At 41.4% G+C, this 17,413-nt stretch overlaps 1 protein-coding gene across 6 annotated transcripts in view; it reads right to left on the bottom strand.

Annotated features, from left to right (window-relative positions):
* Positions 1-16,644, bottom strand: part of ABLIM3 (actin binding LIM protein family member 3) — a 142,758-nt gene extending 126,114 nt beyond the window's left edge. For 4 of the 6 annotated variants that reach the window (XM_072146194.1, XM_072146191.1, XM_072146192.1 and 1 more), the window contains exon 1: positions 16,247-16,643. In XM_072146194.1, coding sequence (XP_072002295.1) covers positions 16,247-16,259 — 13 coding nt within the window. In that variant the 5' untranslated portion in view covers positions 16,260-16,643. Of the gene's footprint in view, positions 1-16,246 lie in introns of all 6 variants that reach the window. The other 2 variants (XM_072146197.1, XM_072146195.1) reach the window with 2 other exon arrangements.
* Between the last annotated feature and the right edge of the window lie 769 nt (positions 16,645-17,413).

Genomic DNA, 17,413 nt, shown 5'->3' with positions numbered 1-17,413 from the left:
GTAGTAACTTGTGGCTGGTGACTCACCCTGCTAAGGTCCAAATGGGGACCGAATCTAAATACACTGGAAACAGGTATACATGGCAAAATAACAGTACATAAAGATAGATAGCTTAATACTGTATGTAAAGAGTATAGCCTAAAATAATACAAAACAGCTTTGTTATTCCGGAATAGTTCACTTTTGCTCAAAATAACATTTTCACATTCTGAAATTCTGATTCCAGACAGTGTCACCTCTGATGTGACCACAAAGCTGAAGGGATATGATTTTCTCCTGCATTGCTGTGTAATTATTGAGCAAAGGCTATTCCAGCTGAATCATTAGGAAAATTGTTATTTATTCTGTCACCAAAATTGAGATCTCCCCAATATTTTTCGTTATCTTTTTATCTGCAGAGATCATTGTCATTTTCCTTTTTGCTTAATGGAGGATCAGACAATTAAACTGTTGAAAAGCATTTCCATATTTTCAGTCATTTCTGTACATACGGATTGATGTGTAAATTCAGAATTTGTTTTCATATAAGGTTCTTTCTCTGGGTTATACTTCTGTGTCTAGCCTAATTCCAAATGTTCAATTTGTCTGCAGCACCCCCACAGGAGGAAATGAAGCATTGCAGAACTCCATGTAACACATTGCTGTTCTGTGTCCTCCAGAGAGAAAGAAGTATATAAAATATACCTGCTTAGACTTACATACAAATTCAACAAATTCAATACAAACCTAAAGAACCTATCCTGTACGTAACCCGGGGACTGCTTGTAGTGTACTGTATTACAACTGGAAGGATGAACTTGATATTACATATAATACATACTTTACACAATCTCAGTGTTATCCTGCAGTATAGTTAAAGCTGAATCTCTGATGTTAACCTCCAGATAAAGTCGCGCTTTTTTTTGTTTGGTAAAGGCTACATTTCCATCCTCTGAAATGAAGGTCATGTTAAATAACCCGTAATAGACTATAATTACATCCACTCCATCCTACAAAGCACATTTGCTTAGACGCACTGTCCTACTTGGCAATGACATAAACTGGACTTGTAATCAGATGCTCAGCGAGTATCGCAGACTATTTAGTCCTGATGTCAGGTACCCTATGTAATCAGTGTAAATACTTTCTATGTTTATAAAGGTGCATACATAGAGACAATGGGGGATATTTATCATATTCTGACGCTTGTGTGTCGACGTATGATTGCCCCATCGCTGCATTTTTGAAGCGTAATTCGCAATTATAATGCGACTATGTCATGCCATGTAGGCGTGGAGGGGTGCCCAGGAGTGGGCAGGCACAGTGCGTTGCTGCCCCATGTCTGTGCACTTTTTAAAAACCTTCCAAGGTTCCTTCCGGTTTTTGTGCCATACTACACAAGGTGGGACTTGCAGTAACTTTGTTCGGCAGTGTGGGCGCCCACTAGATACCTCAAAAGGCCTAGGCCTAAGCCTCTTGATGTATCCAGCTGGATGCGGGGGTTTTAACTTTATCATACACCGGCGCACGAAGACCTCCGTATAATAAATTCCCCTTATTTGTGTAGAGTGCGGAACAAATATTTAAGTGTGTAAATATGTGTATAGCTTGTGGGTAACATCTGCAGGAGTAACTAGGAGAGGCTGGGTCCCATAGCAGATTTTTGCATGGCCCCCCCTTACCCTTTATATATATTAAGGGGAAAAGGGGGGGGGGCATGCAAAAATCTGCTATGGGGCCCAGCCTCTCCTAGTTATGCCCCTGGGCGGCCTCATTCTACCAGTATAGTCTATGTACATGTTTACGGATAGTAATCTGTATTCTGCTTACAGACTCATTTTAGCCAATGCTCTTCATTGCTATCAGACATATTAAATATAAGAACCCAATTTAAATTTTTTAAGTGTAAGATTACAGTGCTTTTGTATAGGACAGAACAATTGAGAAAGGACAAGTTACATGCTAATATGAAATAATACAGAACATAATTGGGAAGGTTTATCAAAAATGCCTTGCACCTTTTTGACCATTTTTGTTCATTATGGACTAGTATGACATTTGGGGGAAGACATTCATAAGAGCTGTGGGGTGTGTCAAAAAGTTTGTGTGTCAAACTTTCCACTTTTGTAGTTGATAAATCTCCCCAACATGTTTAAGCTAATATTGATATGTTAGATTTATATGTTTATTATTTGTATGTTAGATGCATTTCATAATTGTTATAAATTGTCAGTTACAATCCATTATAGTAGGAGATATACTGAAGGATGTTAAATAGAACCTGTCAGCACGATTTGGTACACCTATGGTCTAGTGTCCTTAATTTCCCTTAAACAAGTCCTTCTGTGGGCGATAAAAGAAAAACCTTTATTCTTGCCTAGAGATGGGTTTCAACTTCGCTACACGACTGCAAAGGCGCAGGGAGCATGTGAACAAGATAAGCATAAATTTTTTTTTAATTGCTTGCACAAAGGAACTTGCTAAAGGATGATTTGGGACAGTCAAACAACGGTCCATAAGGACTTGTGGGTAGTTTAGCGTCACAAGTTGCCCTGACAGGTTCTCTTTAGGTCATAGAATTTGTGGTATCAGTTTTCCTGTTTTCAATAATCCTCTTTTTTGGGATTTCTCTTTGGAAACCTATATCAAAAATAACAATCTGCATTGGACACGAAGTGTAACTCCCAACTTGATTGGTCAAAAGAACATTAGATAAGTAAGAGTAAGTCTTTTGTAGAATGTATCACCAAACGACATAATGTTAGAGGTGAATTCAGTGTACATCTCCTTCTAGAGATGAGCAGAGATTTGTACAGGCTCTATGATCCTAATTTACCATACTTTTTTCTCCCCATAAACAATATATTAGACGACATTCAGCTATTTGTAGCTTGTGGGTAACATCTGCAGGACATTTAAGGGCACTGTAGTGTGAGATAGCTTAGAAAGAGCCAGTTATTACATCATATGGCTCAGCTCCTGATATGCATCTCCTCGGTGACTATTTATAACCTATTTCAATCCTTCAAGGGTACGACTGGGCAGATAACCAAGCAATGTGGCGGGGGCTATACATAAATGTAGAACTGGGTTCAGTGGCTTTGGAATTAGCTTATGCAGATATTTTCATTCAGGCGCTAAGCCTGGAGCTGCCAGTGCCGTCAGAGATTCATCGAGACACAAGTCCTAGAGGTCAGGAGCATGGAAAGGCCGTCAGCATGTGGACATGGACCAGAGTCTGGCTGCTGAGCGCATAGTGACAGGGAGAAACCATCTGCTCTCTCAGTCTCTTCTCTTGTGTGAGTTGGATGGATGCTCAATTTATTAAAGCTTGTGTATATAACACATTCGCTTCCCAGAAAAATATACATGATGTGGATTTGCAGATAAACAAACAAACAAATACTCCTAGCTACATGTTAGCACATCTTGAGCACGTATTCTTAACTACAGAACTAACAGAGAGGTTTTTCTTCATCTGGTATACTATACACAGTACATACAATAGCCTATTGTACAATAGAATATCTCCCCACGCTCAGCTCTGCACACACACAGCTCCATTACCACTACATTCCTGAGATGTCATCTTCTGCTTGCTCCTCTGCACACTTCACAATAGCTGAACACAAAGCATTTACAAGTACAAAGATATTATGCTATGGTTGTGATAGTATTTCTTTCATATGACTTGTGTACATGCAGCCCACAAACAATGGGATGTGTGATGTTCTATTCTGCCCGGTTGACGTGGGCACCAATGTCAACTTTAAGAGAATGGCCACAAGGTCAGTCGGCAAGTTCTCGGTGGATGCACGGTGAGGCACGGTGCTTGCACCACACAGTAAAAACACTTAAAAGAAGGTTATGTGGCTGTGCGCTAGCTAGCTTGTGCGGCCTCTGCTCACGGTCATGTGCATGAAGCCTCAAGCTATTCCCAAGTGCGTTAAAGGTTTCATAAAAAATTTAACAAATCGAACACCATCAAAAAAGCTCTATAGGCCCCCTTATATTCACTCATAGCCCTATGGTTGCCTTCAAAGGGTCGATGGTACTTCAAAGATTATATAACAGTCAACTGGAAACACCCTCCTGCCGCCATGTCTAACATTCTCCTTCGAACCAAGTTATGCACCCCACTTCCCACTATGGCCGTAACGGTGTTAACCATTTATCCGTTTTTCTGTTCCCCAACATATTTCACCCAACAAACCTACTAACTTTCGGAGGGTGAAGAAGAGCCTGGCTGACATGTAATGATAACATGTCAGTTTTACTTGCTAGAGCCATTGCAGGGCCCGGGATAGTATACCTATCTACCCATGGCTGTTGCTGAGCTCCATGTGAAAGTCAAATAAATATAGTGGGGCTATATGATGTTAAACTAAATAAACACATCCAAATATTACATAAAAATCAAAAAGAAAAAAGAAGGATGTGTATGTGAGAAAAATATTAAACATGTAGGAATCGCTAAATGTGTTAGACCAAAAATATTTTGCAATAGTACAATAATGAGGCTGGCTAATACACATATAGATAACGATATGATAAAACAAGGTCATTAAAAAGTAAGCCAGGTAAAAAATGAGAGGAAAAACATGTACTAAATGTCTAACCCATTCCCACAGTTTCATCAGCCTGCATCTACAGAATGGAGAGAGTAAGAGCCTTCATCAGGCTGCATGTGAAAGCTGAAAACAGTTCTTACCTACCGCAAACCTTGTGGGCTACATAAAATGAGGTTTTGGGCCGCCTGTGGCCGCAGGCCTTGTCATATGTGCTTTAATGGAAAAAAAATCATGCAACAGATATCTACATAGCCTGACAAAGGGCAACTATCTAATCTCAGACAAAAAAGTAATTTAAGCGAGTACCAGGGTAGTGAGAACGGTATGAAACAGCACCTTAGGGCTTATTCCCAAGACAATGTCAACCGTGTTCTGTCAATGATTGGGGAGAAAAAGGACATCCTCTGTTTCATTTAGGACCTGGCACTCAGGCCTGATGAGTAAGTGGGGCTGAACACAGACTGAATACAGCCTTTAGCTTAAACACAGGATTTCTGAAATAAGGTAAATCTTCTAAGACACAACCAAACACAAAAACCCCTATAATCTCAAATCTATCATATACAGCCCTTAAACAATCCAGCAACAAAAAGAAGAAAAGAGAGATGCCAAAAATAAAGTATGCTTTATTAAAGTATCAATACAAAAACGTAAACAACATTTAACATCCAATTGCAATAGAATAAAAAGAAGGGGAAAACAAGTGGCCCCAGATGGAATAAGGGGCTACCACAGAGTACAAAGCATCACGAAGCATCAGCGAAATGTACGTCGGGGTGTTATCTATTGCCCCCCCCCCCCAGCACTGCCCTCTGACCAACCCCTATAATGCTCTTAGGTGAGTGTACTTTGTTTGTATACACCATCTGAAGCCGGAAGGTACCTCCGGTCTTTATGTTAGGTATATTGAATTACTGATTTTGAGCTGCCAGTTACAGGCGGTCCCCTACTTAAGAACATACGACCCTTAGTTACAAACGGACCACTGGATATTGGTAATTTATTGTACTTTAGTCTTAGGCTACAATAAAATTATATAACAGTTATCACAGGCGTCTGTAATGAAGCTTTATTGTAAATACTGGTTCTTATGACAACCCAACATTTTTAAAATCTAATAGTCACAGAGGCCAAAAAAGTTCTGGCTGGGATGACAATGATAAAATATACAGTTCTGACTTACATACAAATTCAACTTAACAAACCTACAGACCCTATTTTGTATGTAACCCGGGGAATGCCTGTATATTGTTGGTCTCTAGGCTTTCAGAGGAGGGTGGCTTTTGTACTCTGTGGTAGCCCCTTATTCCATCTGCGGCTTGTTTTCACCTTTTTATTATTGCAACTGGATGTTATATGTTGTTTACATTTTTGTCTTGATACTCTAATAAAGCATACTTTATACATTTTCTTCTAAGGCCTGCATTCTTTTAGGAGAACATAATTCTTAAACAAGACATTCTCATTGACCAAATTACGACACGCATAAAGCATTATTTTAGGTAGCGTATTTTTCCACAACCAAATCACCTACGTCACAGACCTAATGTTACTACAAACTGGTGTGAGATTTAGCACAGCATTTGTAGAAAGGTGGTGAGTTATAAACATGAAATCTCTAAGGTGTATAAAACCTTCCGGGAGAAAGCGTAGACGTCTAATAGAGGCTGCCAGAGGCTGGGGGTGGGGTGAGAAGGAAACAATAGCATATTGTAGGATCCATTTTATGCCACAGTCCCAACACAGCATAAAATAGCACACATCTAGGCACGCTTGTATGAAGAAGTCTTCTGCACTTGGCTACCTCAGCGAGTGAAGACAGGACATTCCTGTGGAAAGCCATCAGATCCAGCTTGAGGTTAGGGTAGTTTTGTAGTCAGAACAACAAATACAACATTTAGACTTGTGGGGTGATGACACAATGACAATTCCTGGCCACAGGATCCTTAAACATCTTCTTTAAGTGCATTAGGAACAAACAAACTACAGAAAATAAACATACAGCTATAATAACATTTGTACTATGGCCATTAATACAAAATAGTGACAGGACTGGGTCAACATGTTGGTGAAACCTCTTTAGCTTCTCCAAATAAACATTGCTGTATTTTGTTACAGTCATGCCTTTCACCCATTAACTGTATAATCTATACCTACTGAGAAGGTTTTACTGCAAGGACATCTTATCAAGGATACTCAGCAAGGACATATACATAATGCATCAGTCAGGACTGGACAGCCTCTCAGCAAGTCATGTCCAATTATGAATGACACAAAATGAGGATTGTAATAATAATGACCAAATATTATGAATAAGTAGAGTTACCCAATGTTATATTGCAGGGAATCTGACCACTGGGGTCCCCAGCAAACAGGTGAATGGGGAACAGAAAGCCCCCAGTATGCAGCAAGTGAATGGCGACCCAATGCACTTGGTGAGAGATGCTTTACCTACTCCCATGGGCTTTGTCTGGATCTCTTAAAGTAAATTGAGCATCAGTGATACACTTTGCGCATACACAGACTCTTTTGACATTCTGTTGCTATTGTTCGGCGATCTCTGTCAGCTCCATAGAGATGAAGGGGGAAGCAGGGCCAAGCGTTCATCTTAGGAAGCGACGAGGGGTCCCACAGGGGTACATCAGGTCCCCTGTTCTCATGATCTGTGGGGGTCTGATCACTGAAGCCCCCAGCGATCAGCAAGTTAGGCCCTATCCTGTGAAAACTTCTTGTGACATCCTGTGTCCTGCTACCTTCCGGCAGGTGGGAGAGGCTGTGCAAACATAATGGCATGCACAAATGCTTGCATACCCCTCCAACCAATGCTGTGGGAGAGCATACAGTAATGTCTGCTCAGCACTCCTCAATCCGCCGGAAACCAGTAGGACACTGGACGTCATAGAAAGTCCAGAGTCATGCCGGTTTTACACAAACTTAACCAAGGTAAGTACACTTTATATTAGGGTCTTTTACTTGCCTAGGTAAAGTTTTGTAATAGTGGCCAACCCCTTTAATGGAGATTATAAAGTGGAAGTATAGTTTATTGTGTATAAAACCCAACACAGGTACTATATGGATCCACAGATGTCTAATGGTACCTATTCGTCAATTATACCACAGAATGACATCGATATAACCAGAGCGAATTCACATGAGTCAGTAGCCATGAAGACTAATTCTAATGAACAAAGATGTACATTGTATACAGTAGCTGTGAATGCAGGTCTAGTACATTTCCCTATAGGTACACATAATACACACACTAGCCTCTTCTCCATGGTATGAGTTACGTCATTCAAATAGCAAGCATTGTGAACACCCAGCTATAATAGAGAATCTAGGACAATGGCAAACAGCTACATAATTCATCGAATGCTGTTACTGCCAAGGAATTTTCTGCACGGAGCGACACAATTCAGCTTACAGAGCCTCATCATCTGCTCCTAATTAAATATGCAAAAGCGTCAATAGTAATTGGTACATGGTGACCAGAGATGCCATTGGTCAGGAACCATCTATACATTATATAATGGAAATCTACACATTACTAGGAGCAACCATTGGTTTATCCTCTTTTTCTGGACCTTTCTGTCCAGGACTAAACAGTAAAGTGGTGGAGAATACTGTACTTTCACATCATGGATACTGATCCACTACATCAGTGATACAAGTCAATCTTGATGCTTCTATGGAGGTTTCTTTGCTCCACTAATGCTATCTAATAAATGTTCCTCATAGCTCTTCCATGATACACAGCTCATTGGACTAATGTTGTTTGGATATTATCACTTCATTGTGAATAAGGTATGTAAATAGCTCCTATCAGGGTTGATGATCTGATTTAGGTTTAGGTGTAACCATCAGTATCCCGTCATTATTTCATCATCCTCCAGATGCTTTCTGGATTAACTCCCATTGACCTAAATGATAAGTATACATTACTTATACATGGAATGTCTGGAATGGCGCTCTATACATCAGTCTTAAAGGGCATCTACCAACAGGATGAAGGATTAAGCACACTGACATACTGGTGTGTGCCCCCTCTTCAGGATCCGCACTTCTTTTATCTTTTTATGCCGTGGTTTAAACAATAAAAAAAAATCACTACATTCAAAGACATGTGATTGGCTGAAAGAGCAAAGTGAGGTAACTACTTCTTGACTGGCAGACAAATGGAGCAGTGGTGGCGGAATAAAGGAACACCCAAGTGAATCATCTTTTGTCTCTTTATGTTATGCCATTGCCAGTATGGAGTGAATGAAAAAAAATTGTCAGATAATCTACTTTTATCTAATCCTAAAAAACTTTCTCAAGCAAACCAAACTTTATCCAGCTTACATGCTAACTATTAGCAGGGGCTACTGGGGCATAGAGTAACCTCTCCAGGCAGTGGGGCTACTTTATGCCACAGTAGAGTCTGGGACCCAAACTTCCTCCCCTTCTGAAGTGGCCGCCTTCCCTTGGAGCTCTGCGTATGCTTCAGAGCAGATGGGGGCGCCGCCATGTGCGTACATTCTGTGGCCGGAGATACTGCACATATGCAAAGCTCCGAAGGAGCCGGACCACTACATAAGTGTGAGGGTGCCCTCCCAGGAGGCACTAGCAATCTACCACCAGATCTACCTTACACGATAACTACCACCAGTTTATGGGTGGTAGACTGTCCTACAATATACGCTTGTTACCTCCAGGGAATCTTTGACCCGTTTTCTGCTATCCTCAGAGGGTCAGAATTAGCCAGATAATAAGCTTATAAAAATATGCAAATGAGCAAACGGTGCTGAGGCTCAGGTTAATTTATTCATGCCCCACGCTTAATTGTTATTCACCCCTCCCCGCCGTTCGCTCGGGCCAGACAGCTGGTGACGTTATCCGACTGTCTGATGATCTCGCGTATGTTCCTCAGGACTTCTTTTATTATTAATCTATATGCTGTTATTGTGGCAATATAGATTTATAAAAATTATCCTAATTAGTCCTGGACAACCTGGCTATGTCAACGGAGCACCGTGTATTTTAATTTATTCACTCCTCCTATTCCGCTAGAAGTTCCACCGCAATGAGGAAATAAATAAATGAAAAGACGAGGTGCTCTGGTGACGTATCAGGAGTGCCCCAGGTTAATTAGCATAACTTTTATAACGCTATATTGCCACAATCGAGGTGTATAGAGTTATAATAAAAGACCTGAGGAACATTTACTTCCGGAACTTCTTAGTAGGACACGTGTTCCATCAGTAAATCTGATGGTAGATGTCCTTTAATATGTAGATTTCTGATGGTAGGTTTCTTTTAAAGGGGCATCCAGCTATTACTCTGGAGTAGAAAAAGGTTGTCTCAGAGGGAAATCAAAGGTTCACCAGAAGCCAATATATTGCAATATAAAATGCAATTATAGTGGCTAAAGTGCCTTGATACCACCATCTTCTCTTCTAACTTCTTGCACTTGCAGGAATTGAGGCTTACACTTTCTGCATTCATCTAACATTATGCTCTTATTAAAGATCCAACATGGGTACTAAAATCGGTACAAAAAGACAGAATGCCTAAGGGAGCAAACTCTATGTTTTATAAGTTTCTTATTTCAGAGAAAAACATGGTCACACCAGGATACTTGAAGCACTGGGAAATAGATTTGGAAATAACACTTTCAGACGCATAGGTCAGGCTTCTTCACAGGCACTCGCACAGTTTTTCAAAATGCATAAGAATACAGGAAAATTTGTAGAAATTTATAACCAGGTAGTATAGCACTCCCTCAGATTTAAGAAGTAGGGGCTGAGTATCCGATGAGAAATGCTAGAGATGTAACGAATGGTTGGATAAGGTAGACTACATCCACAGGAGAGGAGCCATGAACTTGCCTGACAATGACCGTCCACACATGGTCAGTAGAAAAAAACTTGACCTAGCTGTGGTGGGCTGAATTAGATAGACTCTACCCCCTCTTTCCATCACCTTATTGCACTGAGCTCTTCTCTGAATTTTACACACTAATGGAAACTTTAGAACAACCTAAGACAACCTAATGTATTTAAGGGTTTAGTATAGATAGGAACTACTATTTGTGGACCAGTTACTAAGTTCTGTTGTTGTGTTAGCATTTTGTTGCTATTAATGTACTACATTTTGTGGTCCTATGTCCCTCCCCTTCCCTACCCCCTGGTTGTAGAGCATCCCTCTACTTTCTCTAAACCCTCTGATTCCTTTCCCCCTCCCCAAAGCACAAATAGAAACAACAAGGTTCAGTCAACTACTATACCTCAAACATTTGAAAAAAATACTTAAAGGAAACCTACCACTTGAAGTGGCAGGTTTCAGATGGAAATACCGAGCACCAGCTCAGGGTGAGCTGGTGCCGGAGCTTATTTTTTGTTAGTGTTTTAAACCGCGGTATCGTGGTTAAAACACTTTTTAAACTTTATAGCCGGCGCAGGGAGGTACGCGCTCGGTGCTTACCATGCGCACGACCGTGCGCGCGGCTACATAGGAAGTGAAGGAGAGCCGCGCGCATGGTAAGCGCCGAGCGCGTACCTCCCTGCGCCGGTTATAAAGTTTAAAAACTGTTTTAAACCGTGATACCGCGGTTTAAAACACTAACAAAAATAAGCTCCGGCACCAGCTCACCCTGAGCTGGTGCTCAGTATTTCCATCTGAAACCTGCCACTTCAAGTGGTAGGTTTCCTTTAAGTATTCCCTAGTGGAACGTCTATGGTCAAGTCTCCACAAGCCTACAAGGCGGCCTTAGTTTGCAGTCTCCGTAAGGACAACTCTTACTTCCCGACCCTAGTCACAAGCCTCTCACTCACCAGTTCCCTGCGTTGTACTGAGGAGACCCAACCAGGTTGAAACAATACTGTCTACATTTGGAAATCTGTTCCTTCTGGAATAGATATACTGGTTTGGTTTAATTCCGCATCATGCCATAAGGCCTCTTGTAGGCCATGCTTAACGTCAAGGGAGCTGCCTTACAAGGTAGTTAAAGAGGCGTGGTTTTCCTTATCCCATCTTGGAAAATGTATTTGCATATTTTCCCAGAATCCTCTCTTCATACAGAGCTCCAGACTCAAACTCTGTGACTATTGACTTACTCCCTGCTCCTCTGTATTACAATGTATTTGTGAAGTGCTTTGTCTAGTTGTTTTAAAACCATTAAAAATTATTTATACAAAAAATTTTTTAAAAAGCTATTATATTTTAGGTAAAGATCCCAATAATATAGAATAATTGTAAAAAAGGCTGGATTTATTACTTGTCTGAAACGTTTATATATAATGGGATACATTTATTATTACTGTCCTTACTTTAGACAGCATAAAACTAGATAAGACAAGCAGAAGCGATACATGATTAATTATGTACATCTGGCTAGACATACTAAACCATTTTTATTTTACTCCTAATGCCATCTCTTGGCTTTTCACCCATATTTTCTGCCAAAAATGTCACAAAATATTTAGCCTTGCCAGTTTTTCAGACAATTTTCAAAACTGTCAAGTGAAGAATACATTTCTTAAATACTAAATAAAATTTTGGCATAGTTGGAGCCAGAATGACTGCACAGTATGGAGAATATATTATAGCAATTATGACCGTGAATGTGGGTGGGATGGAGCGGTGCCTTGATGATCCAAAAGTTTTATTTTTACTTACCCATGTTTTGTGCCTGGATGCTGGATCCCTCCTTCTTGTTAATAATGTTGGCTAGTTGCACAGCAGCACTGCATGTGATTTAGACTACAGGTCTCTTGTCTTTATTTGCAGTTTATCATGCACACGTCCAGGAATTGGGACTTTGAATGGCGAATGTGCTATCTTAGCTTAGCTATATTGGTACAGGTAATAGGGCAGGCAGGACCTGGCAGCAAATTTATCCTTGCTTCGGAAACCTCTTAGGGCAGTGTCGGACTGGCCCACCAGAGTACCGGAGGATCCTCCGGTGGGCCCTGTCTCAAGCCAATACTGAGCCCCAGATGTCCATCAGAAAGCACCACAATTTGGAGGCTGCTAGAGAATATTTCCTGGGGGATAATGCAGAGTGGGCCCCCAAATTAATTTTCTCTGGTGGGCCTAAGGAAACTCAGTCCGACGCTGTCTTAGGGTGCAAATTAAAAAAAACTGCCCCTAAAACCACCTCAAAGCTGATTGTGATGCAGTTTCAACTGCAACATTTGACCACACCCTGAGTGTATCAGGCGCATCTTGTGGGGGTGGGAGGACTATCACAACTGATGCGAGGCTCCCAGTCATGATAAATACTGTGTCTTCAGTAATGTCATGATGTCTGGGCAGTATGTCAGCATAAACAGTCCATATGATATACATAAATATACGTAAAGGGAACCTGTCATCGGGACACAAATTCTCACCTAATGACAGGTTCCCATAGCCTTTTTAATACTAATTCCTAATCTGCTTTAATAAGTGACATTACTGCTTCCACTTACTTTTAAAAGTATATAAAAGTTTACCTGGCTCCCTGCCACCAAACAGCATCAAGTCATAGGGGTCTCCGAGTCCCTGTGTTGTCATCATCATTATCTCCTCTCTGCTCCGCTAGCTCTTTCACCTATCTTCCTCCCACTCCCATATTCTGCCTTTAGCTGACCCCATGCTCCTGGCAGATGCATCCATAGGACATGCCCTGAGTTTTTTTTTTCTCAGGGGCAGTGGGCTCATACACGGGGCTGTGAAAACAATGGCCATGTGTATGAGCCCAAAGAAGGACATGGGGGAAGTGAGCTAGCCACAAAAATAAACACATGAGAGGGTAAGAATGGTGTAATACACATATTACACACCACGTGTCCTAGTTTGTGTGTACACATCACTCTCTGCGTCTTGTCTATGTACAATCAATAAAAAATGACAGCAATGTAGGTGGTGACATTGACCTGTGTTTTCTGCATTCCAGGGCTGAGTCACTACCCTGTTCAGAGAAATACATTTGCCCAAGGGCTAGAAGGCAGTGGGCACCTTACCTGTCTAACAGGTGGATGTGACAAAACAAAAACCATCTGATAACTTGCTAATAAATAGGTGTAAAGGGTGTAGCAAGTTATTATTAATGTATTTCACAACAACTAGTCCTACAAGAAATATAGGAATATATTCTAATTACATAACATAACCCAAATTAGTTCATGTGGCTTAGTCAAATGACACTCACTTATTGTCACCACTGCATTCTGCAGACTTCATTATCCTTTTAGTACATTTTAGCTACAGTATTAATATATTTTATCTACCAAGTTTGAGCTGCGCAATAATCGTAGGTCAAGAGTTTGAGGGTGGAGTTTGAAGTTGTCGCATCAGCTATAGGTGAAATATACTCCTACTCAGCTTCCCGCTGCTGGCAAATTTATATTAATCTGGCGCTTATCTTTATAAGACTAAGTCGTTATAATTGAATTGTCATCCTAGTCATCATGAGAAGTTAAGCTAGTCACAATGGAGAAACTTACAACCAGCTCTTTTCAGCCAACTTCCATGGTAGACATTGGCAGTATGTGCTGACTTTTTTGGACTTGTGATGGCAATTTGATTGGCTTGGAGTAAGAAGGGGGTGGTAACTCTTATCAGGACACACATTCCCAAAGAATGACGGGTTCACATATCCTTTTATTATTAACTCCTAATCTGCTTTTATGAAGAATATTACTGCTTCCACTCATTTTTAAAAGTATATAAAAGTTTAGCTGGCAGCAAACTGCATCAAGTAATAGGGGTGTCCGAGTTCCTGTGTTGTCATCATCATTGTTTCCTCTCTACTCTGCTAAATCTTCCTCCCTACTCCCCTTCCCTCCCGCATGCAGCCATTAGCTGATCCTGTACTCCAAGCAAATCTCTGTCAGCTCACGTCTGCAGGAGGGAGTGGGAGAAAGGAAGAGATAACAAAGCAGAGAGGAGATAATTATGATGAAGATACATGGACTTGGATGCCTCATGACACAATGCAGATTGCTCAAAGGGACCAGAGGTAATTTTATCTACCTGGAACCATTAATGTTAATTATAAAAGCAGATTGGGAAAAGCTATGGGAAAATGTACGATCCCGCTGACAGATTGGTTAGTTTAAATGATGATGCGTTTTTTAATTTTTTCTTTGGTTTAAAAATATCCATGTTGATCAACTTTAGTCTTGCAGCCCATAAGCAAGTTTTGTCCGTGAAAATGGTTCCATTTGTTTGGAATCCTTGGACTGAACTGAACAGACATGTGGATTTATGTTCAATGATTGTGGGTTCATTCAGGGATATCCTGCAAATGCACCGAGCATTTCTCATTCATGGGATACAGGCTTTAGACTTATGTGTATGGGAATCAAGCTGGTAACCTCCATTGTAGTGACTGCTGAAACTCCTGCTTAGGCTGGTGATGGAAAAAAAGACAATCTGCAAAACCAAGTCTCCCTTAATTGCTTGTGATAGTGTATTACAATATAGGTGGTTTGGGCGGTAACCCAGGGCCAAGCTTTCTAGGGGACCCATGGCCACCCACCAAGTTTATACTTTGAAGGTCCTCCAAAGGTCCTGAAACCGCAGATTGAAAGCAGGCAGAAGGGACCATTCCTCCATTCCCCGAGCTGATACTAGTACCATATGTAGGAAGTGATTCAAGACTTGTAGGGGCTATAATATTCATACAGCCCAGGACCCATGGCCGCCTTAGGATGGTGGTTCAGATGGGGAAATTGCTAGCTTCATCCACTGTTCACTGTTTTCAGGCAAAGGAATCCAAGATGGACTTCTAGTGATGTGAGTAACACTCCATGCTATTCCTTGTTTCAGTCAACGAACCTGCTGGATCCATCTCTTTATAACCTAGCAAGTCCCTAAATCTTTGCCAATAGAGGTTTAAAGACGATGTCATCGAGGCAGATCCATTTTTAGCTCCGGTATGACATCAGTGTAGTGAACACCTGTGTCTCTTGGCTGCACACGTCTAATATCACTGTATGGTGGAACACTTGTGCCTGGAGCCAAGTCCTAATCTCTGAGGGGCCGTGTCCCCAGCATGTGTGCTATGTGTGTAGTCCTACCTTGGCATCATGCTAAGGATTGTAACTTGAGGAAGACACAGTTATTATCTAAATAAGTACAATATGGCCATGCAATTACATGTTTTTATAACCTTCCGTGACACATCTGATGTTGATAACCAATATTTCATAGGACTTGGACTAGTCACTGCACCGTTCAGGGTTACATTAGAGAATAGGTTGTCCTATAGACCAGCAGTATGCTGTTGTTAGGCAGCGACAGCACTTACCGGCTGAACTTAGGAGACGCTCATGATACATAGACAAATATACAGAAGAGATACAGAAGAACATAGATTTTATAAACCTAGAGAGGTAGATCTAAAAAAATTATAGACTGATATATAGATAAAGTCGATTTAAATGTTAAAGGAAATATAAAAGTTGCAGCAGTACACATAGAAGGGCCTGATCTCATCATAGTAGGTGCAGTAACTCTATAGACAATGACACTATAGATACTATAGATACAGCCATCATCTATCAGGATCTGCTGGGAGAGTTGGTTGTATACAAAGAGCAGCACATGGACAATACAATGTATCAGAGCAAACAATAAAGGGCACATCTATATACAGAGAGATGGTGCGGTATATAACAATGCACAGCACCCATGGATATGGCAGGGTGCTGCAGGTGCCATGTACTTACAATTGGTGCTCATGATGCCAGTCTCCAGAGGGAAGTGAGTGATGCTGATGTGGTCCCTGGCACCCTGTGCTGTGTCCTCTCAGCAGCAGCCCATGCCAAGCAGCATCCCCGGGTACAATAGTGATGCCACCCTCTCCCGGCACACACTGCCTGTCACTGTCACCTCTCCGGCTCCTGGAGCTCTCCCAGCACTTGGGGGTGTGGACTGTGGAGACAGAAGGGGAGGTAGAGATGACTGCTCTTCTCCCTGCCCGCCCTGGGAAGGGGGAGCGGAGTGCAGTAGTTGCGCTCTGTTGTCCGCTGGTGGCAGCCAGTCTAATGCTCTTCTTATCACTGGGAATCCTCCGGGACATTCCCATGACAGGATCCCGGTGACCGGGGGAAGCGAATACTGAGAGGCGATGAGCCGCCATAGAGCGAGCTCTGCTGCCACCTGCTGGACAACAGGGGGAGCGCCCGTAAGCGAAGCATATGGTAGAATCAAAGAGAACAGCAGCGCCCTACATCATAGGGAGGTAATGGCGGGAAGAGCCTCCATCCCTCACACCTAGGTACCCTCCAGAAATAATGCTCCATGTAGTCGCCATGTTTTAGAGTATTCATAAATCTTAGCTCCTCAGAAATGTACACCATATTCTTCTAAACAATAGGTGAGATACAACCTTGCACATTTTCGGGAAAAAAGGGCGTAATAAGACCATATTTTAATATTGTCATAAAATAATTGCATTCAGGTGGCAAAAGGCACATACTGTACAAAATTGATGAAAATGAAAAACAAACTATTGGAAATATACTTAACTCCATTATTATGATACTACAAAGTACATATTACAGGGGTATTCCCATTTCATCAATTTAAAGTAAATTTGGCAACTTTTATGGCTGCTCCTACCCATGCCCCCTTTCCACCCATGGTCCCCAGCCTAGTGAGGTGCATGAAATATGCACGCTATGTATGCCATGATACTGAGGCAATTTTTTCCATGGGCATTAGCTGCATTATGTGCAGTAAGATAATGGGACACATTTACTAAGGGCTTTGTGCCACTTTTCTGTCAGACTTTGCACGTTCTTTCTAGTGTGAACTGCTTGCATAGGTATTTAAGAAGTGTCTGCCTTACAAATGTGTTGCACGCAACCATTTTGTGGCGCAGCTGCACTTGG

Source organism: Engystomops pustulosus, chromosome 4 (assembly GCF_040894005.1).
Source record: "Engystomops pustulosus chromosome 4, aEngPut4.maternal, whole genome shotgun sequence".
In the NCBI taxonomy this organism is placed as follows: Eukaryota; Metazoa; Chordata; class Amphibia; order Anura; family Leptodactylidae; genus Engystomops; species Engystomops pustulosus.
This window is presented reverse-complemented; position numbering and strand designations above follow the sequence as displayed.